Genomic DNA, 25,095 nt, shown 5'->3' with positions numbered 1-25,095 from the left:
AAGGAAATACAGAATTAGTATAGAGTCTTTCACACTTAAAAAAAGAGGAGAAAATTATGAAATGTGCTACAGAAAATGAATTCTGTTTTAACAGTGATTTTGAAAGTGGCAGTTAGTTCACTTAACAAATATTTATGAAGTACCTTCTGTGTGCCTGACTCTGGTCACCATTTGAGGTTCATATAGTCTCAACTGGAGGCTGGAAATCTGAATTTTAACCTGCTCTCCAAAGACATTCTTACTCACATTTGAGGCGAAGAACTTAATCTCATCATCCCCCATGCACCACACAATTAATGAAATATAAAAATCAACTGATAAAATTAAAGCAATATTCACTGAATGAGTGACCAAAAAGAATAGCTCCCTCAAAAAGTTCTTACTCAGGGCCTGGTCTGCATGACCTAGTGAGAATGTCAATACCTGGCGGGCCTAATCTGGGCCTTCCACAGCAAACAGGCCTTGTCTGGCCCCTAACCTACTGTGTTTCTCTGCGATGACTAAAGCTTAAAGTAGTTAAATTCTTTTTCTATCTACTGCTGTCTAAACGAAACATGGAAAGAAATCTTCCATGTTCTGTAGGACTTTGCAAGAAAACTACCTGAGGTCTTTCCTTTTGAAATCCACTTGGAGAAAGGGCCTAAACAGGAAAACTCTAGGTATTCAGTCGTTGAGCAAATGTGTACATTGTTTACAAGAAGGGATAATTCAAGATGATCAAGTTAGAATGTTGAGGCAAAGTCTTCCAAATTTAAACTTTTAAGAGCTAACAATACCAGAGAAAAATCACAAGAGGGTAAAATCCTCTAACAAATTCCTCCCAAAATGTTCAATTTGCAATTTGGTACTCCAAAAGAGCTAACCCATTATCCAGATCCCCTCCCCACAAATTTTTTTTCTAAGCCTCACTTCAGTTGCTCAGACTGAAAACAAGGACTAGAGCAGGAAGCAGGCCCTAAAATGGTCTGAGATCTTATCAGGTAAACACAGGAATGTTAACCTTTGTCTATCAAAGAACTCTCAGTGTGGTGGAACCCCTTTTACAGAGCCTGGTCTGGCAATATAGGCTGAAAAACACAGCTGGAGTTGAAAGTGAGCCTTTAGTGGTTGGGAAATAGGGGTAATGGAGGTGAAAGTATAAATAGCTTCATACTTCATTCTAAACAACAAGAATAGTTACAACACCTCTTGGTCTGTTTTTTATAATATGCTTGAAATTGCTAAATCCCATCTATACTCAAGGCTGGATTCCTGTTGTATTTTCTCTCATCAAGAGACTAAGACGGGTGGAGGGAACCACACTGGTTGACTGTCACCTGTGTGTCAGACAGCCTTGTGTTTTCTAGGCAATGAAGTCTTCCAACAAAGTTGTGAGGTAGACATTCTAATGGGAGAGACTTGAAAATTAAATAAGCACCTAACAGTGTAAAATAATATACAACCCTCATTTTATGTTTGAGGAAACTAAAGCTCAGAGAAGCAATTTGCCAACATCCTGTAGCCAGGAAAGGATGAGACAGCATAGGGATACTGTGTGGTGATTTGCATTTGTCATATTCTCTCACCCTATACCTTTGAAGACACAGAAGTCTCCCTTGGCCCAGAAGGCTCTTCCTCATCATTTCTCCCTGGCAAACTCCTATAAAAATGGAAGCTTCAAAACGGGAACTAAATTTTAACACCTTTAACTCCTTTGAGCCTCCCCTGGTTGATACATAGCACTCCTCTACTCCCAGCCTTCCCTTTTCTACCTTTACCAGAGCTCTGATCACTCTGATCCAATGCTTCCTGTTACCCGAACTATACTATGAATGCTTGGAGGGCAGGAAACTCTTCCTTTTTCCTTTGCATTTTGCTGGCAGGTAGTTTTACATATAACAAGAAGTAAAAAAATGTTGAGGGGGAAGTCAAAAATTAATGTATTTGTTACAAGTGAATGTGATATGGCTTCAAGAGTTGCCTCTTTTTTTTTTCTTCTCCCAGACAAATCAGCTTGAATGTAACTCTGTCTGCACAAGGAGCAAAAGGCAGAGGTAGAAAAATGTCCTTGGCCATCAACATGCATTCTATTCCTATTGAAGCAGCCTAAAATCTTATCAGCTTTCTGGGCCCTTAAAACCCACCACTGACTCAGAGGAAACACACATTCAATTTACCATGAGATTGACTGGTTCAATTAATTACAACTCCCTCATCCTGTACTCGATTATTCTTTAAACATTCATATATAGGACTTTAATTTTTCCAGGTGAAATTTTGTCTTGTTAAAAGTAAAAAAGTAAAAAAGGAAGGTCAGTGTTGGGAAAAAATTTTCTAACATTTATCAACTATTAAGTTGTAGACACTGCTATTTACATTATTTGCATCACTTCATTTGATCTTCATAATGACCCTAAGCATTATTGTTATCTTTATTCTAAACATGAGGAAAATGAGGCGAGGCTTGGAGAATATAAATAGCTTGCCCAAGATAAGAGGTAGAAAACCAAGACAGTTTCAGGAGTCTCCAAATCTCATGCCCTTAACCACTGCACTACCTTGCTTAGGTGGGGCAGGGGCATTGCCCAACATGTTCGGAAGCCCTTTGGAAATGAGAGCAAACTAGACGAGATATTGCTCTAGAGCAGTGATACCTAGCTCTAGAAATGAGGAGTTACTTTTTATAGAAGACTTCAAAGAGACCCAAATGTCCTTTAAGACCAAACAGAAATTTCTTATTTTGAAGACAAAAATAACACACATAAGTTAAAGGACTTGCTGGCACCCCGGAGTTAATCTGGGGACTTGCAAGGACTTCAGAGATGGTCTGGTATGAGAATTTAGACATATTCTTTTAGTCTTTATCCCTACCTCATCTCCCTGCCTCCAACTCAGTCTAGAGCAGAATTTAATCTAAAAATGTTATGACTGGGGAAGAAATAACTATACATTCAGAGCAGAGCTCCAGAGAAATGTCTATAAAATGCATGGACAGAATTCTTAGCATTCTCAGAGACGCCTGCATACTGTAACACTATTAAATAACAGAAAAAAAGTGAACTGTCAAGCCACAAATAAATCTGAATGAAGCAATCTTGAAACTTTGAACTATTCCTAATACCATTATTTTCAAGGTTCCATAGAGTTATTTAATAACTTATATATACTTCTATTCCAGTTGGCCTCTATAAACTAGAACCTTAGGTTTCTAAAACAGTCACTTCATTGGAATAGAGACTGTTAATGCAAGATTTCACACACAGAGTCTTAACAGTTGATATTTTATTGATAAAATAATTATATTAATAATTTTAAAACATCTTCCCCCAAAATAGTGAGAATATTGGAACTCAACAGAGTCCCAATTTTTGCAGTTTTTAAAAAATAATATTCACTTTACTAGATGGTAGAATTGACAGAGTTTCCCTTTCTCCTCCAGCCCTTTGCATTCTTTACAGAAAACACTGTTGGTGCATTTTAATATTGAAGGAGCTAAAGGAGGGCTAAGGAACAAAAGTCACAAGACCGAGTTAACCGCAAGTAATGCATGACAAAAGAGGCTGCTTTCTTCTCCCCTGGTCTTTAAATGGTGAGAATTCAGGAGAGTGGAGACTAACCCACTGTGTGTTGCGGGGCAGGAGAAGCGAGGGTGGGGGGTAGGAATGGGTACGAAAGAAACAAACAAAAAGTTCTAAACCCCTTTCTTCAGGTAGAAAATTCCCAACATGTGACCTAGTCTCCAAAGGTGACCTTGAACTCTTTTAGCATTAAAACTGCAAGGGGGAGGAAGACAAAGTTAAGGTTGCTATACAGCAACGTTCTGTTTGCATCTTAGAAACGGTTTAGAAATGAACACAGAAATGCTGTAATCGATGAGGAAGGCGGAATAAGGAAGCACCCGTCCGCAAGGGAGTATTACTAGCACTTCATCTTTGCCAAATTTTCGTCAATACAGACATCACCCCCTTGATTTTCCTGTCCCTCGTCCAGCTTTTCAAGTGACAAAAGTGTTGTGTCCGTAACCTTTATTGCTGGCTCAGCGGCAGGTGCACAACAAGGAAAGTTTTCACCAGATCCCCTGACGCGACAGGTCTCAAGCTGTCACACCCTCGCCAGCCGGCGTCCACCGGATCATTTCCCCAGCTACCAGACTCAACTTAATGAATTCAACGGACTCCAGTCCCAGAGAAGTCCGATTTCCGAGACCCAAGAAACTCTCTCAGTAGTGAATGGCGGGTCTCTAAAAGTATCTGGGAGACTACAGGCAGGAATACTAAGGCCCTTACCTACCCTCCGCCACCCACCACATACTCGAAAGGACCAATTTGATAGGTGCGTGTCTTCGGTCACTACTGATGCGACATCTGGACGAGAGAGTAGAAGAGAGAATTTTCCACGTGCAAGAACTTGGAGCAAAAGAAGAGATTATAGCAACTGCTACACGCGCTCACCTTCCTTCCCCGCCCCTCAGTATCCAAACCCTCGGCCTGAAGTCGGGAAGCCGAGGGCTGCACGAGCCTAAGGCCGTCAGAGACCCACCGCCTGGGACAGACGAACCCGAGCCGAGCCGGGGGTAGGCCGCCTTACCCGAGCCTGGGTGCCCCAAAGCAGCAGCGGCCCAGCAGCCTGGGAGCTGGGCGGCAAGACAGCGGGACGTCCTTTGGGGGCCGGCCACGCCCCGACACCACGCCCCCACCCCGATACCACGCCCTCCCAACCGCGGACGCCACGCCCGGCGCCCCACCCTCACTCCGGCCCGAGCTCCGATTCTCCCCTGCAGTCCCGCGGCTCCCTCCCGCTCTCACTGGCGGTGGCGGCTGGAACAGGCCGGTACTCGGGCGTGGAAGTGCTCTGTCCTTCAGGGCTGGAGAGAGTTGGAGTTGAGGTGAGGAAAATCAAAGTATGCCAGGTGTCAAGGACCCTCACCCCGACACTGAAAGGGACTGGGAGCCTCAGGACCTTTGATAAAGGAAGGGAGGAAGTTCACCTCCATCCGCATCCTCCCAGCAGGGGAGAGTGAGAGTTCAGGGAGCTAGAAGGGGTGGAAAATTCACCACTGAAGCCAACGTCCTGACCTGCTCTGAGTGTGCCAAGTATCACAACTGACCGGGTAGCTTAGAAAAATGGGAGGGACAATTTGCTTTTCTCAGGTTTCTCAGTTATTTTGTTTAATCCTCCACACCCTGAGGGCAACTTAGTCCTGAATTCTAAAACTCCTGGAAGCAGGTGGGGACAGATTTTTTTTTTTAAACATCTTTACTGGAGTATAATTGCTTTACAATGGTGTTAGTTTCTGCTTTATAACAAAGTGAATCAGCTATACATACACATATATCCCTATATCCCCTCCCTCTTGTGTCTCCCTCCCACCCTCCCTGTCCCAACCCTCTAGGTGGTCACAAAGCTGATCTCCCCGTGCTATGCAGCTGTTTCCCACTAGCTATCTTTTTCACATTTGGTAGTATATGTAAGTCCATGCCACTCTCTCACTTTGGGGGACAGATTTTTAACCACTCCCTTTTCACTGATACCTATCTGGCTTCCCAAATACTAAGGATAGTTGGCCAGGCCCAAGTCAGCACAAGTTCTAGGTCTCCTCTGAGGTCAAACTTCACATACCTTGGATCTTCCTGTGTGAAATCCCTCCGAGGAGGACACTCCTCTCATCTTCATCCTCTGAGCTGGGTTAGTTCCTATTCTTGGTTCATCTGAAACCTCACTTACCCCATGCAGGTTAGGTGTTCCTGCTATTCACTCCCAAGATGTGTCATTTCCTCTGTCATAACACTTGTCATGACTTACTGCAATTACTTGTTGCATTGGCCTCCCCTGCTTGACTGTAAGGTCTGTGAAGACAGGGACACCAAGCATGTAGTAGATATTGATAAATAATAAATATTGTTGACCAATGACATGCATCTAACAGTCACCTGTTAAGGTGACCACAGGCCCCAGTTCTTTAATGAACTTCCCTCACCTATTCTCAACTTCTGAGTCTTCAAGATTTTATTTCAGAGTTGACATTCCCACCCCCATTGCCATTGCCAAGTATTCATCCGACCTCTTGAGCAGAACCTTCTCCTTCAGTCTTCATAAAGATGCAGGTATTGAAAGAGCCCTAGACTTGGTTCCTCTTGTTTGAGCTCTGCCACAACTAGCTCAGGCACGTTAAAGGCCCTCAACCATTCTGGGTCTCAGGTCAGAGCCTTTGATACTTTTAGGGCACATGAAAATGGGGGGGGAAAGGAAAAATTTTTTTGAAAAGAATTTTAGGTTGAAAAAAGTGTTAATAATATATAATATTAATTTAATGGTCTTTATTGCCAGTGCAGTTGACAGTTTTGAACTTTCCAAGCCCTGTAATGGTAGAAAACAGTAAGAGTTGAAGAAATCTTCCCACTCCTTCATGTTCCGGAAATAGGAACTAATTTATTGCAAGGAATCATCCTTCCCCAAATGACTTAAATAAGACTTCCTGATAAGAGGAAGGAACACTCCCAAACTCATTCTATGAAGCCACCATCACCCTGACATGAAAACCAGACAGAGATACTGCAAAAAAAGAAAATTACAGACCAATATCATTAATGAATATAGATGCAAAAATATTCAACAAAATACTAGCAAACAGAATCTAGCAACACATTAAAAGTATCATACACCATGATCAAGTGGGATTTATCCCAGGGATGCAAGGATTTTTCAATATCTGCAAATCAATCAATGTGATACACCATATTAACAAGCTAAAGAATAAACACCATATGATCATCTCAGTAGATGCAGAAAAATCTTTTGACAAAATTCAACACCCACTTATGATAAAAACTCTCCAGAAAGTGGGCACAGAGGGAACCTACCTCAAAATAATAAAGGCCGTGTACGACAAACCCGCAGCAAACATCATTCTCAATGGTGAAAAACTGAAAGCATTTCCTCTAAGATCAGGAACAAGACAAGGATGTCCACTCTCGCCACTATTATTTGACATAGTTTTGGAAGTCCTAGCCACAGCAGAGAAGAAAATGAAATAAAAGGAATGGGGAAAGAAGATTGGAGAAGAAGTAAAACTGTCACTGTTTGCAGATGACATGATACTATACATAGAGAATCCTAAAGATGCCACCAGAAAACTACTAGAGCTCAACAATGAATTTGGTAACGTTGCAGGATACAAGATTAATGCACAGAAATCTCTTGCATTCCTATGCACTAACAATGAAAGATCTGAAAGAGAAATTAAGGAAACAATACCATTTACCATGGCATCAAAAAGAATAAGAGGGCTTCCCTGGTGGCGCAGTGGCTGAGAGTCCGCCTGCCGATGCAGGGGACACAGGTTCGTGCCCCGGTCCGGGAAGATCCCACATGCCGCGGAGCGGCTGGGCCCGTGAGCCATGGCCGCTGAGCCTGCGCGTCCAGAGCCTGTGCTCTGCAACGGGAGAGGCCACAACAGTGAGAGGCCCGCGTACCACAAAAAAAAAAAAAAGAATAAGATACCTAGGAATAAACCTACCTAAGGAGGTAAAAGACCTGTACTCAGAAAACTGTAAGACACTGATGAAAGAAATCAAAGATGACACAAACAGATGGAGAGATATACCATGTTCTTGGATTGGAAGAATCAATATTGTGAAAATGACTATACTACCTAAAGCAATCTACAGATTCAATACAATCCCTATCAAATTACCGATGGCATTTTTTACAGAACTAGAACAAAAAATCTTTCTGGGGTTTTATCTTGTTCCTTCATCTGGTACAAAGTCCTCTGCCTTTTCATTTTGTCTCTCTTTCTGTGAATGTGGTTTTCCTTCCACAAGCTGCAGAATTGTAGTTCTTCTTGCTTCTGCTGTTTGCCCTCTCAAAGCCTTCCTTTTCTTAAAAGCTAAAATTACGTGAAATTCAAGAGCCAGAAATTTGTGATTTGTGAATTCTGGGCCTGTCACTAGTTATGTGACTACAGACAAATCACACAATTTTCAGAAAGATAATCATTTTTATCAGTGAGGGAAAGTCCTCTGTAAACTGTAAGTGATATGCACATGTTAGACGTGAGAATTATTAAAATAATTTGGTCCCTGCAGAAGTAAGTACAGATATGAAGCCTCTCTCCTGTCCCCCACCCCCCACCCCGCCCCGCATCCTCCTTTCTCATTCTGGGTTGCTTCTAGAAGACCAGGTGACACACCATCCTTCTGCTGCCTAACACTAGAACTGTAGACATAATGCCTAAAGAAAGGTACCTTGTTCTTTAGGGTAGGGTCTCTTCATTTTATTTGTAAGACTGTAAGACCATGATGTTGTATATGAATTTTCACTAACAAAGTGCTCTCCTATACCATTGAGACCATGGGGACCACCTGATCTCGAAAGGCTTGTTAGGGATCCTTGCTCTAAGCAGTTCCCAAACTTGAAGATTTCACAGGTTAGTAAAATTTCAAAGAAAATGAGAATAAACATAGGGTTGCCAATTTTTATTTTGCCAAGTAATGCACTTAAAAATGAAACAAATTAAAAAATCTTTCTCAAAGCAAAAATAAAAATGTTTCAAGTTACATTATTATGAAGTTACCCAATACCAAGGATGATAAGCAGATTCTAAAATCTTCCAGAGAAAAAAATAAGGTCGCTTGCAAGCAAAGACGAATAATTGTCTTAGACTTTTCTGCGGCAATGCAGGATGTTAGAAAACAGTGTATCAAAGTCTTCAAATTTTTTAGAAGAAATGATTTTCAAATTAGAATTCTATATCCAGCCAAGTTATCAATCATAAGACATTTTCATACATGTAAGAACAAAACGATAAACCTCCCATGCACACTTTTTAGGAAGCTGTGAACAATACCTTCAGGAAAATGAAGACATTGACCAAGAAAGAGAAAAGCATGATACCTAGGAGTAAAAGGAATAGAGGAGTCAACATGAAAAGAACTGAAAGGAAAACTCAGCATGAGACACATGCCCAAAGCCCAGAAAGAGCCAGTCCATACTGGAGTGGGAAATAAAGGGAAATAAAGAGAGAGCCTCTAGAGGAGAAAAAAAGTGAAGTAGTTGGATTACTTGATATGGATGAGCATTTAAAAAATAATTGACAGACATTTATTTGTTGGGTCTGCTTGAATTCTAGAGGTCAAAAAAGGCACTAAAAATTAAGCAAACACAAAGTAAGTACGACAATTAACATTATTTGAAATGAAAAGAAGAAATAGCATTTACAATGATAACATCTAACATTTATGTGTGAATAAAAATTGTAAGTTAAATTCCCTTTACTTAAAATTTGCTAGAAGAAGATTATAATGGACATTTGTTCTCCTTTTGGGCTTCCCAGGCTCTTGGAACACTCTATTTGGGGGAGATTCCCCACTCTACCAATTTCAACCTTCCCAAGACAGAAGGCAAAACTTTCTTGCCCAGCTTACCTTGTGGCCAGGGAGCAGGTATGTGATCTAAGCTCACCAATCAGATGCACCCATAAGAGACATAGATTAACACAGATGTGACAGTGTAGGTGCCTTGCAGAATTCAGCTATCTAGGTGGCAGAGACCTCTGCTTCCAGATGCAATGATGGTAGTCACTCTAGTGATAGGATCCAGGGCCCGAAGCAATGGTGATAATTCTGCTGCCTGTGCCCAACAGTGATAGCAGTCACATCTTCACAGAACAATGTTAGTTGTTGTCCTTGGCAGTGCCCACAATATACTTTAATAGATTAATTTTCTGTGAAGCTTCTAGAATGGATATCTGTCATTTACAACTAAATCCAACAATGGATAATAAGAATTTAGCATTTACTGTTGACATTTCACATGCATTCTTTCACTAGGTTATAATCCCCTAAACCAAGACGGTGTAATATGAGAACTATGATAGTACCTGGCAATGGCAAAGACTATGTCCTTCTGACCAGTCATTGGGGGGGAAGTCTGGGACTTATAATTTTTTTATGCTATTCAACTAAGGCCGTAACTATAAAAATTATAGAATTTTTAACATTGTCAAGCGCAACGTGACATTTTAACTAGGAAAATGGAAGTGTGTGTATGTGTGTGTGTGTGTGTGTGTGTGTGTGTGTGTGTGTTCTTTCCTAAAGTAGCAGTGAGACTGAAGATACTTGGGTGTCTTTTAAAGAAGTTATAAGCTTGTGAAACAAGGAGCTTAAAATGATGATGGCAGATCCTTGATTATAGTGGTGCCATTAAGCAACACTATAATATATTTTAGGTGAAAAGTAACATTTAGAGAGGTTATTTTTCTAGCACTTGATTTCCAGGTCAAATATATTTCTTTTTCCTGTTTTGGAAGTGCCTACATTGAAAGCAAAATGAGAAAAGACAAGTAAATGTATTTTATTTTTTATGATAGCATTCTGAATCTTAAAAAAGGTAGGTATTGAAGCAATTTGAAGTTGTTACTACAACAGTAATCAAACCTAGTTATTTTCCATGCTCTAAAGGCTTCTTACAAAAGCAGAATAATTACCTGAGACAATGTCATAGAATGAATGACCCAGAGGTACTTTGGTTTTGCAGTCTCCTTGTGAACTCTGCTCAACTGTCTGTATAAATGGTTGCAACACTGCGTACTTAATCATCAGCAATTGGAAGTTTCCAGAAGAAAAACTGTCCCACAGATTTTAGCACACTCTGACATGAAGGGAAGTTTAATTCCCAGAACTTAATTATATTAACATCCCAGAAAGGGTCAAGGAACAGAGTAGTCTATAGTTAGTATCCTAGTACTATATATATTATTCTGGGAGAATCAGTTCACAAACAAGGACTGAACTCCAATTTATAATAGCAACAATGACTTACATTTGGATGGTACTTCTCCAGTAAACTTTCATACATATTATTATTATTTTTTTAATTGGGGTATAGTTGCTTTACAATGTTGTGTTAGCTTCTGCTGTACAACAAAGTGACTCAGCTATATGTATACATATATCCCCTCCCTCTTGGACCTCCCTCCCCCTGCCCCTGCTTTCCACCCATCTAGGTCACCACAGAGCACTGAGCTGAGCTCCCTGCGTTATACAGCAGGTTCCCACTAGCTATCTGTTTTACACATGGTAGTGTATATATGTCAATCCCAATCTCCCAATTTACCCCACCCCCCCTTCCCCTGCCCCGTGTCCACACGTCTGTTCTCTATGTCTGCGTCTCTATTCCTGCCTTGCAAATAGGTTCATCTGTACCATTTTTCTAGATTCCACATAAATGCATTAATATACGATATTTGTTTTTCTCTTTCTGACTTACTTTACTCTGTATGACAGACTCTAGGTCCATCCACGTCTCTACAGATATTTAACTGATACAATAAAGGACAATATAGCAGAAATGAAATGCACAAACAGCAGAGAAAGGACATGACATAGAAATCATTTGCTTTTGACTTTGCATTGCTTTTGGCAATTCTGCATGATGTCATTTTGAGGTGAACCCTTGTTATCCTAAGAAGTTGTTTCCTTTGGATTATCTTTTATGAATTAGTCCCTTTAAATGAACCCAGTTCATTCCATAGATAATATTAACTCCCCTTAGTTTTCAATTTTCCATCCTCAGAAATAATCCAGATTATTTCCTTTTTGCTCATTATATGTTGATCCATCCTTTCACACTTCCTAGTTCTTCAGTCTACTCTGCTCCCACCGATGCCCTGTTTTGTTCTAAGTTTCTACTCCCATTATTTACCTCCCTGCTTTGTCACAGCCCCCATTTTCTCCCGTTGTTGCACACGTCAAAATTGTGATTATACATCCATTTACTTCTTGTTTCCCCCACTTCACTATTATAAGTTCCATAGCGGTAGTTACTCAATTTCTTTCACCACTGTACATTCATTTATTACCGAAGTGCTTAGCATATAGGAGGTTCTTAATAAAATGTGTTGAATAATAAAATGAATAACTAAACTTATATTATCAGTTAAACACTTGTAAAAAAAAAATTAAGGTTAGATCCTAACTCATATCTTACAAAAAATCCAAATGAATTAAAGATTTAGAAGTTTAAAAAAAAAGAAGGCTAAAAAATTTTCTGAGTTAGATATTAGTAAATGTTTTAAAACCTTGGTGTGGTAAAACTTTGGTGTGGCTTTTCTTTGCCCTATTTTTTCCTCCTCCACCTTTTCTGACATTTAATTTTTTCCTCCTTCTCTTTCTACTCCTCTTCCTTCTTTTTGTTCTGTTGTTAGAATGAAAATATAAAAATCATACAGATCTATTTAAAAAATACAAAAAGACTATTGAGAAAATGAAAGTCCATTAATATTCCATATACCCATTCACTTTTCCCTCCCAGACAAACCAAGATGATCTTTTTGTTCAGTTTTCATTTGAAAAAAGCATTTTGTATGTGTGCCAGAAGCTGGAATTATCTAGGAAAATACTAATAAATTTTATGTGTATAATTTAAAATCACCTACACATCAAATCCATTATAAACAAAGTTAAAAGGCAAATGACAAACATGGAAAAATACTTTCAAATCATGTTGAAACCATTATGATTTATGATGGATTAAAGATGGCAGCATATTCTTTGTCACTCCTCCATTGAGAAAGAGAGTTTATTTCCCACCCTCTTGCATCTGGGCCGGCTCTGTGATTGCTTAACTAAAAGAAGGTGGCAGAAATAACTGTGCTAGTTTGGGCCTAAGCCTTAAAAAGGCCCGATGAGTTCCACTTGTGGGCTTCGGGGAGTACTGAGCTTCTATGCAAGAAGTCTAACTACTTTTCTGGAAAGAGTATGTGAAGATACCACGTGGAGAAGCCATGTGGAAAGCAGAGGCCCTGAGACTTGACATGGAAAGGGAGAGAGGACGAGGCATTTGAGTGTCCCATTCCAGACTTTATAAAGGAGAGGGATCCCAAGCAAAACCAGCTAGAGAATTATCTTGCTGAGCCTGATCAGCCCCAGAACCACGGGACATAATCAAATGATTGACATTTAACGCAGCAATTAACTAAAATGAAATTAGGTAGCTGTCTTAGTCCATTTGAGCTCCTATAGAAGAGTACTACAGACCGGGTAGATTATAAACAGCAAGCCACGGTTCTGGAGACTGGGAGGTACAAGATCATGGTGCAGCAGATTTGCTGTCAGGTGAGGGCCCACTTCCTCATCCATAAACTGTGCCTTCTAGCTGTAACTTCAAATGGTGGGAAGGGTTAGGGAGCTATGTGGAATCTTTTTTACAAAAACACTAATCCCATTCCTGAGTGTTCCGCCTTTATGACCTAATCATCTCCCAAAGGCCATCAATTTGGGCATTAGGTTTCAAAGTAGGAATTTTGTGGGGACACAAACATTGTCTATAGCAGCAGCTAAATGTGCTGCTGCAATGAAAAACCTAAAATATGTGACATTGACTTTGGACTGGATTAGGAGCCAAAGCTGGAAGGACCTCAGGGAGGTTGTAAAAGTTTGTTTGATCATAAACTGAATTGTGTTCCCAACACAGTGTTCAGAAAATGATATGGATGCTAAATAAACTTCTGATGAATAAACAGATGAGGTCTTATAAACAAGTAAAACAAATACCCCAATTTAAAAATGGGCTAAAAGTAAATGGACATTTCACCTAGAACACAAAAGTCCGGTAGGTGTATGAAAACATGCTTAGTCTCAATAATATTTAAAGAAATGCAAAGTGAAACAGTATCCTGGTTGGGTATTTGTTTTACCTATCAAACTGACCAAAATAAAATAGAAGGATACTAGAAGACATGCACTCTTACATTTGCCAGTGTGAGTGGACATCCGTAAAACGTTTTTGGAGGGCAGTTAGCAGTATGCGCTGAATGCCTCAAAAACACATATGCCCTTTAACCCAACAATTTAAATTTAGAAAACTTTCCTGAGAGAATAATTAATAATTACACAAAGTTTTAGCCATGACGATTATCTCAATGCAGTATTTTTTATTATAATAAAAATTTGTTTATGATTATCTTACTCGGCGAAGAATTAAGTTGTGTAGCAAAAATGATGTTGCAAAATTGTATTTACGGGCTTGAAAAGATGTTCATATCATTTCATAGTAAAAAAAGCAGGTAACATAATGATGTGTTTGGTATGAATATTTTAATTAAAATATTATATAACAAAAATATACTATGATATACACATATATAATCTTAAAATTCTTCATATATATGAAATATGTATCATGTATAGGATATACATGGTATATGTTATAATCCATATATCGTGCAGATACCAGATCATTCAGGGCCTTTAGTTCCTGATAGAAACTTGGTTATTTCCCTCAGAGCAGCACGGAGCCACTGTAAGATTTTAAAGCAGAGTAACAATAAGATCTGATTGTAATGATTGCTGTGTAGAATATTTTCAAGGTGAGCAAGAGAAGTACCTATAGTACAGGGACTATGAACTTTAACCCCAGAGCAAGACAGTCTGGAGTTGAATCCAAGCTACACCACTTAAAAACTATATAACCTCAGACAATGTATTTAATCTGTCTGGGCTCCAGGTTTACTCTTCTATAAAATGGTGATGATAATAGTACTTACCTCCTGGGAAGGTTATAAGGATTAGATAATGCAGTGTAAAGTGTTCAGAGTAGGACCTAACACAGACTAAACTCTATATGTTATTGTAATTCCCCTTTTAAAAATAAGGAGGATTGCCAAGGTTAAGTAACTTGCTCGAGGCCACAAAACTACAATTTTGTGGTAGTGGTGTAGCTTCAGTTGATGATGAGTGGAATGATCACACATTCCCCAGGATGTAGTATGGAGCACCACATCACCAGTTAATATCACAAAGGGAGAACAACTCTACTGAAGATGTGATAATAAATCATGATGGTACTTGCATATATATACTTGACTCTAAGTACAGTAAAACATGAGTGAAGTTCTATTCGTTTATTGAGATGACTATAAATATTATATATTTTTCATCAGGATAAAAACTAAGGACAAAGACTAAGTCTTCTTATACCCTGGAGGGTTTTACTTAGTCTGTCTGATTAGCTTCTTCCAATGCAATGCCTCTGCTCCCAAAATGGGGGGAGGGTGGATGGATTTAAAATGGGGGAAGGGAACATGGTGATGTGCACCTTCCTCTGGGATTTAAACCTACATCAGCTACAAAGTTTATGCTTAGTTCATTTTTTTTTAAGCCCCATATTTGTTTATTTATTTATTTATTATTTATTTATTTTTGTCTGTATTGGGTCTTCGTTTCTGTGCGAGGGCTTTCCCTAGTTGCGGCAAGTGGGGGCCACTCTTCATGGCGGTGCGCGGGCCTCTCACTATCGCGGCCTCTCTTGTTGCAGAGCACAGGCTCCAGACACGCAGGCTCTAGGTAGTTGTGGCTCATGGGCCTAGTTGCTCCGCGGCATGTGGGATGTTCCCAGACCAGGGCTCGAACCCGTGTTCCCTGCCTTAACAGGCAGATTCTCAACCACTGCGCCACCAGGGAAGCCCTATGCTCAGTTTATTGATTTACAGGCTTTCACTTCTATTAAAGTATATTGCTGTGGTAGATTTAGGACTCCTGAGATAACATTAATGAGAAGTTCAAATCTCCTTGGTACTACAGAGTGACATTGCCAGAAATGGTTTATTAACAGGTCTTGCTGTTGACAAACTTGTCAGGTGGAAGAAGCTGGTATAGCCTTACCCTTTGGAATCTTTCAGCCAGTTTATTTTGTTCTGGTTTTCCCTTCAATTTATCTCCCTGAGAGCACACTTGTTTCTAACTTTCCCTCTGCTAAATCCCATTTCATCAGAGAGGGCATTGTGACCCAATTTATCTCATCAACCCATGCTGATAGGCTAATGGGGCTGATGAGTTATCCCATTCTGTTGTGCATTCAAATACAACAATCAAGAAACATTTAGGCTCTTATTATTCACTCAACAAATATTCAGTGAATATCTATTATATTTTAGGTGCTGGAGAAAAAGCAAAAAACACTCTATAAGACCTTAGTGGTATCTTACAGACTAAGATACTTACATTGTTTCAAGCTGATAGTGTGAAAGTCTAGGAAAAATTTCTATCCAATCAGCCTGTTGGTTCTAGTGCTTCTTTAGTACTCCCCCTAGTACTTGTGTTTTCTCTCTCTCTCTTTTAATTTTTATTATTTATTCCCCAATGTGTCATAGGAAAGGCCAGAGGTATTGAAGTTTTCTGTATCCCTTTGCAGTGGATGAAGGTATTTTTAGCTGTTGTACTAATTGATCCCTGTGCTTACTACCTTTATCTCTCTTCCCTAGAGAGAAATATTATAATTCCTAAAACTGTATCAAGATCTTCCTAATTTTAGGCTAGTTGATTAGTTCTTTCTTCTCTATTTATTTCCACATAACAAGTAAACCTCACTTAAGTCCTTAATTTGAGTGTCTCAGGGATCTAGTACATGTGCAAGAGTCCCAAAATGTCACTGTTTTAAGCCAGATTAAGAATCTTATGATGAAATTTCAGATATCCAAACAGGGCCCAAATAATGAGAAAGATTCACATCAGAAAAGCGATCTAATTGGCTGAACCTCCTAAGACCGCTCCTGGAAACAAAAGTGATGATTGTAAAAAACTAGTCAAGTTAATAAGTCCCTGCTTCTTTTTTAGGATGATAGATGTGTGATCAGGCCATTCAAGATGGCTCTTCTCTTGCCCTCTGTACTCGCCTGCTCCGCCAGGCCCTGCTTCACTCAGATGATTATCCAATCCTCTTAATTATAGGGCTTAATTAGTAGCTCCTAACTGATGAGCCCACCTGCGCCCTATAAATGGTAGCCTCCTTCTCCCCTGAGTAGCTAAGGCTAATGCCATGTTCTTCCTGCTCGCTCTGAGCTGTACACAGTGGGGTGTTGCTCCAGGACCCTTTGTGTAAGATCTCCTTGTCCAATAAATCATCGATGTCTCTGTTGCTGTCTCTGGGCAACTTCAAGACTCGCAGGCCTGTGGGGTGCAGCCCAAAAGAGAACAGTAAAGGACTGGAAAGATCATCAGGCAGTAGTTCTCCCCAAGGGGCAGTACATGCTTGTGACAGTTTCCTGGAGTTGCTTGTGGCCTTTAGTGTCAGGGCCCCAGAATGCTCACAATGTAGCAGTGTCCTGATAAGCAGCACTTTTAGTCCATTCTTTTGCCAAGGGGAAGGAAACACGTGGTGGAATATTTTCCCAAAGGCCATATGCCCAGCCAATGCCAGAACTAGAGACAGAATTTGTTTTACCGACCTGGGTCCTTGGACTCTGTTTTTTTAAAATAAATTTATCTATTTAATTTATTTTTGGCTGCGTTGGGTCTTCGTTGCTGCGTGCCGGCTTTCTCTAGTTGCGGCGAGCGGGGGCTACTCTTGTTGCAGTGTGTGGGCTTCTCATTGTGGTGGCTTCTTTTTAGGGGAGCATTGGCTCTAGGCGTGCAGGCTTCAGTAGTTGTGGCACATAGGCTCAGTAGTTGTGACTTGCGGGCTCTAGAGCGCAGGCTCAGTAGTTGTGGCACACGGGCTTCATTGCTCTGCGGCATGTGCAATCTTCCCGGACCAGGGCTCGAACCCATTTCCCCTGCATTGGCAGGCAGATTCTAAACCACTGCAACAACAGGGGAGTCCCTTGGACTCTTTAATCAATAGGAATTGATAGGAGGCCAGATGAGAACTCAGGCAAGGCTTTATTGGGACTCCTGCTGCAGCACAAGGGAGCAGGTGTACAAGACAAGTAGCAGGTGCCCTTGCTCGCTCCAGAGAGGAGCTCCTTGGGTCCTTAAAAGGGGTAACAACAGGGGTGGATAGATAGGTTGGGCAGGAGGCGTGGCTTCGGAGGTCTGCTCAGGCCCTTGGTGGTGCTGTGTGCAGGGATCCCATGCAGGACCCTGCTTTTGCTCCCCGCATCTCAGAAGTGGCAGTTGGTTTGTGGCCTTTGTGTATCCTGTTGTTCATAACTGCACCAGTTGCACACGTGTGCAGTTATTTTTAGTCCCTTATAGTTTCTTTGTATTCTGTTGCTCAAGGAAACATTTGTCCAGGTGTACGCACTCTGGTGAAGTGTCCCAGGTCCCAGCCTGTCTCACTTGGAACTCCACTGCAGGACGTTTTCCACTGGAACCACTTTTCTGCATAGTTCCTCCTTATACAGCTGAAGGAAAACTGTCTCATTGAAAAGAACTTCTTTAAGGTGTGATATTTTCATTCTCCTCAGATGTTATTTCTCATACTCTAAATCCTTCTTTGGTGTGGTTTTCAGTGACATTTCAAAATCAGCCTCATTATTCTGCAGTTGTAAGGTTTTTTTTCAGGGGGAGAGGTAGTAGTTATATTTTTTATCCCCTCAAAAGTATTTTATTAAACTTGATCTTTGTTTTATTTCCCTACTTAATCCGAATAACTTTTGACTATTTTAAAAAACCAAACCTACCTCCAAATATATAAAATGTGCTGTTTTTAAGCATTGAAAGGAAAGAAGGTACAGTTCTCATTCAACATATAACATTCCTTGCAAGTGTATCATGTGCCCGGTGTTGTGTTAAGTTCTATGGGTACAGGATATACAATATTAAAAGAAAAAAATGATTCCCCCCCCACCCTCAGACACATGAGAAGGTGAGTTCAATATAGTGTTTGTAGTGATATGATAGGATCTATGTGAATATCAAGAAAGGGCAGTTGATCCCATTGTGGGTAGTTAGGCCTTCTGGGGGGTTGATATTCCAGTTGAGATTTGAGGGGTAGCAGGTGATAATAAGACAAATGGTAAGGTGGGGTTTGGGGCAAGAAGAATGGGAGACAGAAATCTAGTCAAAGAGAACAGCATCTGCAGATCTTGGGTTAGACAAGACAGTGTGTCACAACTGTGGTAAAGCAAATAGTGTAGTTTGGTGGAAACACAGGTAAGCTTTTCTGTAAGTTGTGAAATGGAAATGGAAGGGAAGAGATAAAGAGGCAAGGATGAGACTGGATGGGGAAGATCTTATAAGCCAGGCCAGGAAGTGTGGGAACCACTGAATGGTTTTAAGAAGAGAATTGGTAATTCCAAAAGTAGAAATTTGAATAAATAATCAGCTTCTAAAAATTAGAACTTCATAGAACAGCACTCATTAGATGCAGAGAATATGGTCTGACATTCTTATTGAAATTCATCACATCCACTCCCAGCGATGCTGCAAACATGTTTCTGATCCTGGACCAGTCTTGGCCCAGAGCCTCTCCTCCCTTCTGTACTCAGTGACAAGCCCCTCTCCCCAATCAATTCTTCTAATTAGTGCTCATCAGTGCTGGGGACAGATGTCATAGTAAAGAATGAGGAGACATTTGTTCAGAGTTCAGGAGGACAGTGACAAAGAGGGGGGATTTATTGCATTACCACACACACAACACAATTAAATATTAATGAAAAATGTCACTTTTCCTGTCATTACCAGGCTTTTGTTTTGCAAAGATAGTCCACTGGACCAAATGGTGAAAGATATTCAGTGCTACTGCGGAGTGAATGTTGGAGATGTAATTAGCAACGTCTTGGAAACAAAGGTGCTTTCACAAATTGCGAAAGGATAGATGGGCAAAAAATGTCCACTGGAGATACATGCAATAATTAAAGAGGTGTTTTTGAGTGCCTACTGAGGAATGTTTTGTGTGTAACAAAAGTAACACTTTATTGAGGTTTTTCTGTGTTAAATTAAAGCACCAGCCATACTCACATGATTATTTTGGAGAAGCTGTTGTATTTCACATACTGATATATCAGTGAAGACTCACTTTGAGCTTCAGTAAAACAGCAGTGAAACATTCTTCAGAAGATTGACTATGAAAATAAAAAAGTAATAAATAAACAAACAAAATGGTCATGAAGAACCTAGGGTCAGGATGGGAATAATGACGCAGACCTATTAGAGAATGGACTTGAGGACGCAGGGAGGGGGAAGGGGAAGCTGTGACAAAGTGAGAGAGTGGCATGGACATATAAACACTGCCAAATGTAAAATAGATAGCTAGTGGGAAGCAGCCGCATAGCACAGGGAGATCAGCTAGGTGCTTTGTGACCACCTAGAGAGGTGGGATAGGGAGGGTGGGAGGAAGACTCAAGAGGGAGGGGATATGGGGATATATGTATATGTATAGCTGATTCACTTTGTTATACAGCAGAAACTAACACACCACTGTAAAGCAATTATACTCCAATAAAGATGTTTTAAAAAATTAAAAAATAAAAAAAATGTAATAAAAGTGGCAGTAGTCAAAGAGTAAACATTTTCTCAAGATAGAACTTTGTACTTATTTAAAATCACATGGAATGGAGACAGGTAGCAAAAGATTAAAGATACTGGAGAAGTGAAAACAAATAGGATTTTTTTTTCTGAGATAACATGAAAGAATGAAAGAAAGTAAATTGAGACATGAGAATGTAAAGGTAAATGGGAGAGAAATAGGAAATTATTGTTTATTTGTACCTCCTCTATTTTCTTTTTTTCTTTTTTTTTTTTTTTTTTGCTGTACGCGGGCCTCTCACTGTTGTGGCCTCTCCCGTTGCGGAGCACAGGCTCTGGACGTGCAGGCTCAGTGACCATGGCTCACGGGCCCAGCCACTCCACGGCATGTGGGATCTTCCCGGACCGGGGCATGAACCCGTGTCCCCTGCATCGGCAGGCGGACTCTCAACCACTGCACCACCAGGGAAGCCCCCTCCTCTATTTTCTAAAATAATTTGAGCCAGTTTACAAAAAAACAAAAGACAGAGGAATAATAAAGTTAGTAAACAGGAAAAATGAGGACTTAGAAAGAAGTAAGAAGCAAATATTGTAACCACGATAGCTAATATCATAGGAGTGATCCAGTGTCAAATTTGGCTCTGAAGTTTTTGGCAGTCGGGGCAAAGGGGAAATATGATATGTTTCTAATTATCTCTTGCTGTGTAACAAACCACCTCAGAACAGTGACTTAGAACATTAACAGTTGTTTATTATTAGCTCATGGTTCTGTGAGTTGCCTGTAGTTCAGCAGGGAAGTTCTGGCTTTTGGTGTCTCATGCAGTTGTTTTAGTCTATGGCTAGGGCTTGAATCATCTGAAGACCAGCTCCTTCACTTATCTGGTGCCTGGGCTGAGAAGACTCAAACAGCTGGGCTGGAACACCTGGGGCTCTGCAGGCATCTCTATCTCTACCTGGCCTCTCTAGGAAGGCAGCTTCAGGGTCGTTCCAAAGGTACATGGTTCAAAGAGAGGCAAGTAGAAGCTGTGTTCCTTTTATGACCTAGCCTTGGAAGTCACTCAGCCTCATTTTCTCTGCAATTCTTTAGAAGCATGTCTCTAAGGCTGGTCTATGTTCTGGGGGAGGGGAATTAGACTTCCCTTTTTGAATAGAGGAAATGAAAAATAATCCACAACATGTTTTAAAACTACCACATGATGTAACAGGTTTTCCATTGTCAAAAAGGTAGTAGTGTATCAATTGCTCAAGCTCCCACCTGATGTTGTCAACCTTTTCTTTTAGATGAAGTTATGGGGGAGACCATCAAGCATAAGATTAGAGAAGAACAGAGGGTGAGATTAAGGAGAAAGGTATGTGTTTGAAATATCTCCTTATAGGAGCGTATAGCGGCAGCACAGTATAGCCTTGCTTCTCAAAGTGTGGTCTAGGACCAGTGGCCTCTGCCACTGAGAGCTTGTTAGAAATGCAGAACTTGGTCTCTGCCTCACACCTACTGAATCAGAATGGTATCTTAACAAGCTCACAGGATTCCTCTGCAGAAAAACACTGCTGAAGAGGTGGAAAAGAATTGTCAGGTAGTGAGGAGGGACAAACTGCTGTGTACACACTTAGAGCAGGCCATGTGTCCTCCTTTATGGGACAATAACAGAATATGAGTGGGATAAGAAAATGACTAAATAGTAAAGTTCATCTGAGGTTGGGAATTCCACACATTCATTGACCAGGATGTCTAGGATGGGTGTTGGGTACTTAGGTAGAACTGAAATGAAAATAAGATCTACATGGGTTAGGGAGAGGATGGGTGCAGTTGGAAGATGAAGGTTGGAATAAGGCTGGAGAGCTGATATTGCAGAAGTATGAACAGGGTATCCAAATAAACGATAGCTAGAAAGGGAAAATACCAAGTTGGTTTTTCAGAAATAGTTAAATATTATTTTGGTACAATGGAATTGTATGGAATGTTACCCAAAGCAAGTAGCTTTTTGACTAAGACATTTACGTTGTTTTACAGAAATATCTGCAGTAATGACATTTGCTTTTTTTTTTTTATTCTGCACAGCTTATGGGATCTTAGTTCCCCAACCAGGGATTGAACCTGGGCCCTCAGCAGTGAAAGAGTGGAGTCTTAACCACTGGACCGCCAGGGAATTCCCACATTTGCTATTTCAATAAACATCTTATATATAGTTAAGGGCAGACAGCCAACAGATTGGTATCAAATATTAGCAAATTACAACCCATCATCACTGATATTTCATACTGTCTTGTATATGTGGTTTGTATTAAGAGTATAGGGCTTAGAGAGAGTTGGGCTCCTTGGAGAAGTGGCTGATACCAATTCCGCGCCAGGAAATGCACAAAATATGTCTTGTCCTATGTGAAAGACAAGGAAACTATTAAAGATGATGGAATTCATGTTAAATGGACACCAGAGCCAATTTGAAGGGGTTGCAGTTGCCAAAGATGAGGTAATATTAGCAACAAAAAAGAATAATAATGATAATGGATTGAGATACATCAAATATGTTAAAATCCATTAGTTCTTAATGATACTCACATACAAAAACTCTCATTAGTCATCTTTGGAAGATGCTATGAAACCAAAACTTTATGCTGAAAACTGGTAAATGGAGCAAAACAATCAAGCATTTATATTAAATTTTTTTTGTACAAATAGTATTTAAGGGTGCCAAGTAGTTAATTTGGGAAAGACTTTTTAAAAGAATTTCAGCGAATAAATGTGGAAGCAATGGTAGAATTAGAATATCACCATTGAACTCCTAATGAAATAATGGATTTAGGCCATGATCATTAATGGCTCTTAAAACCATTAGGTGAATTGCTAATGGGGAGCTTTATAATGGTGGATCAGGCTGACAACAGCAAGCCTACTGCCCAGTCTTAATGTCACAAAAATGAGAAAGAACTAGACATTATGTTTCTCCTAATGGAATTACACAATACTCCTATAAAATAGTCATGCTAGGGCTTCCCTGGTGGCGCAGTGGTTGAGAGTCCGCCTGCCGATACAGGGGACACGGGTTCGTGTCCCGGTCCGGGAAGATCCCACATGCCGCGGAGCGGCTGGGCCCGTGAGCCATGGCCGCTGAGCCTACGCGTCCGGAGCCTGTGCTCCGCAACGGGAGAGGACACAACGGTGAGAGGCCCGCGTACCGCAAAAAAAATATATATATATATGGGAGCCAGAAGAATGTGTGAAAAGTCCTCATAGGGAGGCAATCAGCAAAGTTTAGAATGTGGGAATCCAATTTCTTTAACAAATAAATTGTGAGGGAAGAAAGACAGTGAGAGAAAAGTTATAGATTAAAAGATATGTAAGAGACTTTGGGTTTCAGTTTGACTCGTAGAGGGCTAGGAAATCATCACTCTAATTCTTACAACAAGAAAAAATGCTGAAAAATGACTCATTAGAGACCTAGGTCAGAAGGCAACTGCTGCTCCAAAATCTGGAGAGATGGGTGAATAGAGAGAATCTCAGCTGAGATCAGCTTACATGAGCAGACACAACTAGAGCTTTAAACAGATTAAAAGCAATTAATTGGCAATTTTTTTTGATCCATGCCAACATTTTTAATGGCTATATAAAATAACAGAAAATATCATTGTGATTTATTGCATGGGTGCCAATATTTTACTTAAAGCCAAACCATTCAAGAATCAGAAATCACTTTTTTTTTCCCACTGTAACAGCTCCTTTACTTTGCAGTGAAAATTGATTTGTATATTTTTTGCCTCTGAGTCCTTGTGGGATTTTTTTTTTTTTTAATTTGCCGTGGCTAGGACTTCCAAAACTATGTTGAATAATAGTGGTGAGAGTGGACATCCTTGTCTCATTCTTGATCTTAGAGGAAATGCTTTCAGTTTTTCACCATTGAGAATGATGTTTGCTGTGGGTTTGTCATATATGGTCTTTATTATGTTGAGGTAGTTTCCCTCTATGCCCACTTTCTGGAGAGTTTTTATCATAAATGGGTGTTGAATTTTGTCAAAAGCTTTTTCTGCATCTATTGAGATGATCATATGGTTTTTATCCTTCAATCTGTTAATATGGTTTATCACATTGATTGATTTGCATATATTGAAGAATCCTTGCATCCCTTGGATAAATCCCACTTGATCATGGTGTATGATCCTTTTAATGTGCTGTTGGATTCTGTTTGCTAGTATTTTGTTGAGGATTTTTGCATCTATATTCATCAGTGATATTGGTCTGTAATTTTCTTTTTTGTAGTATCTTTGTCTGGTTTTGGTATCAGGGTGATGGTGGCCTCATAGAATGAGTTTGGGAGTGTTCCTTCCTCTGCAAATTTTTGGAAGAGTTTGAGAAGGATGGGTGTTAGTTATTCTCTAATGTTTGATAGAATTCACCTGTGAAGCCATCTGGTCCTGGACTTTGGTTTGTTGGAAGATTTTTAATTACAGTTTCAATTTCATTACTTGTGATTGGTCTGTTCATATTTTCTATTTCTTCCTGGTTCAGTCTTGGAAGGTTATACCTTTCTAAGAATTTGTCCATTTCTTCCAGGTTGTCCATTTTATTGATGAATTCCTGGAGCCTGAGTGTTGACTAGCTTGAGAGTAAGAAACTACCAGAGTCCTAGGCTTAGAGGTTCCCCATTTGCCGGGGGGGGGGAGGGTGGGGGGGTTCTCCAGAAACCTAAGAGGTTTTCAAGGTATAGATCTGAGAAAAATTCCATTTTGGTCAGGAGAGGGAAAAGTGACCATCTGAAATACCCACAGAATAGACTCCATGACAAAGGCAAGGGAAAATCCTTAAATTAAGCAAGGGAAAATCCTTAATTTAAGCAAGGGAAAATCCTTTATCAGAACCTTATCTGACTCAGGGGCAGGGTGATAAGCCAACTATAGTCCCTGTAGCTTTTCTGTCTCACCTAAAAGGAGAAAAAAA

General features: G+C 40.2%; 1 protein-coding gene across 4 annotated transcripts in view; it reads right to left on the bottom strand.

Annotated features, from left to right (window-relative positions):
* The window catches only part of WDR72 (WD repeat domain 72), a 211,370-nt gene extending 205,696 nt beyond the window's left edge, over positions 1-5,674 (bottom strand). For 2 of the 4 annotated variants that reach the window (XR_004348550.1, XM_032623443.1), the window contains exon 1: positions 5,599-5,674. Coding sequence is in view for 1 of the 4 variants with exons in the window: in XM_032623443.1 (XP_032479334.1) it covers positions 5,599-5,652 (54 nt within the window). In the remaining 3 variants the exon portion in view is untranslated. The other 2 variants (XM_032623444.1, XM_032623445.1) reach the window with 2 other exon arrangements.
* Between the last annotated feature and the right edge of the window lie 19,421 nt (positions 5,675-25,095).

The sequence above is a fragment of the Phocoena sinus genome, chromosome 2, assembly GCF_008692025.1.
Source record: "Phocoena sinus isolate mPhoSin1 chromosome 2, mPhoSin1.pri, whole genome shotgun sequence".
NCBI classification, from domain to species: domain Eukaryota; kingdom Metazoa; phylum Chordata; class Mammalia; order Artiodactyla; family Phocoenidae; genus Phocoena; species Phocoena sinus.
Note: the sequence above shows the minus strand (reverse complement) of the source record. Positions and strands in the feature narration are given on the sequence as shown.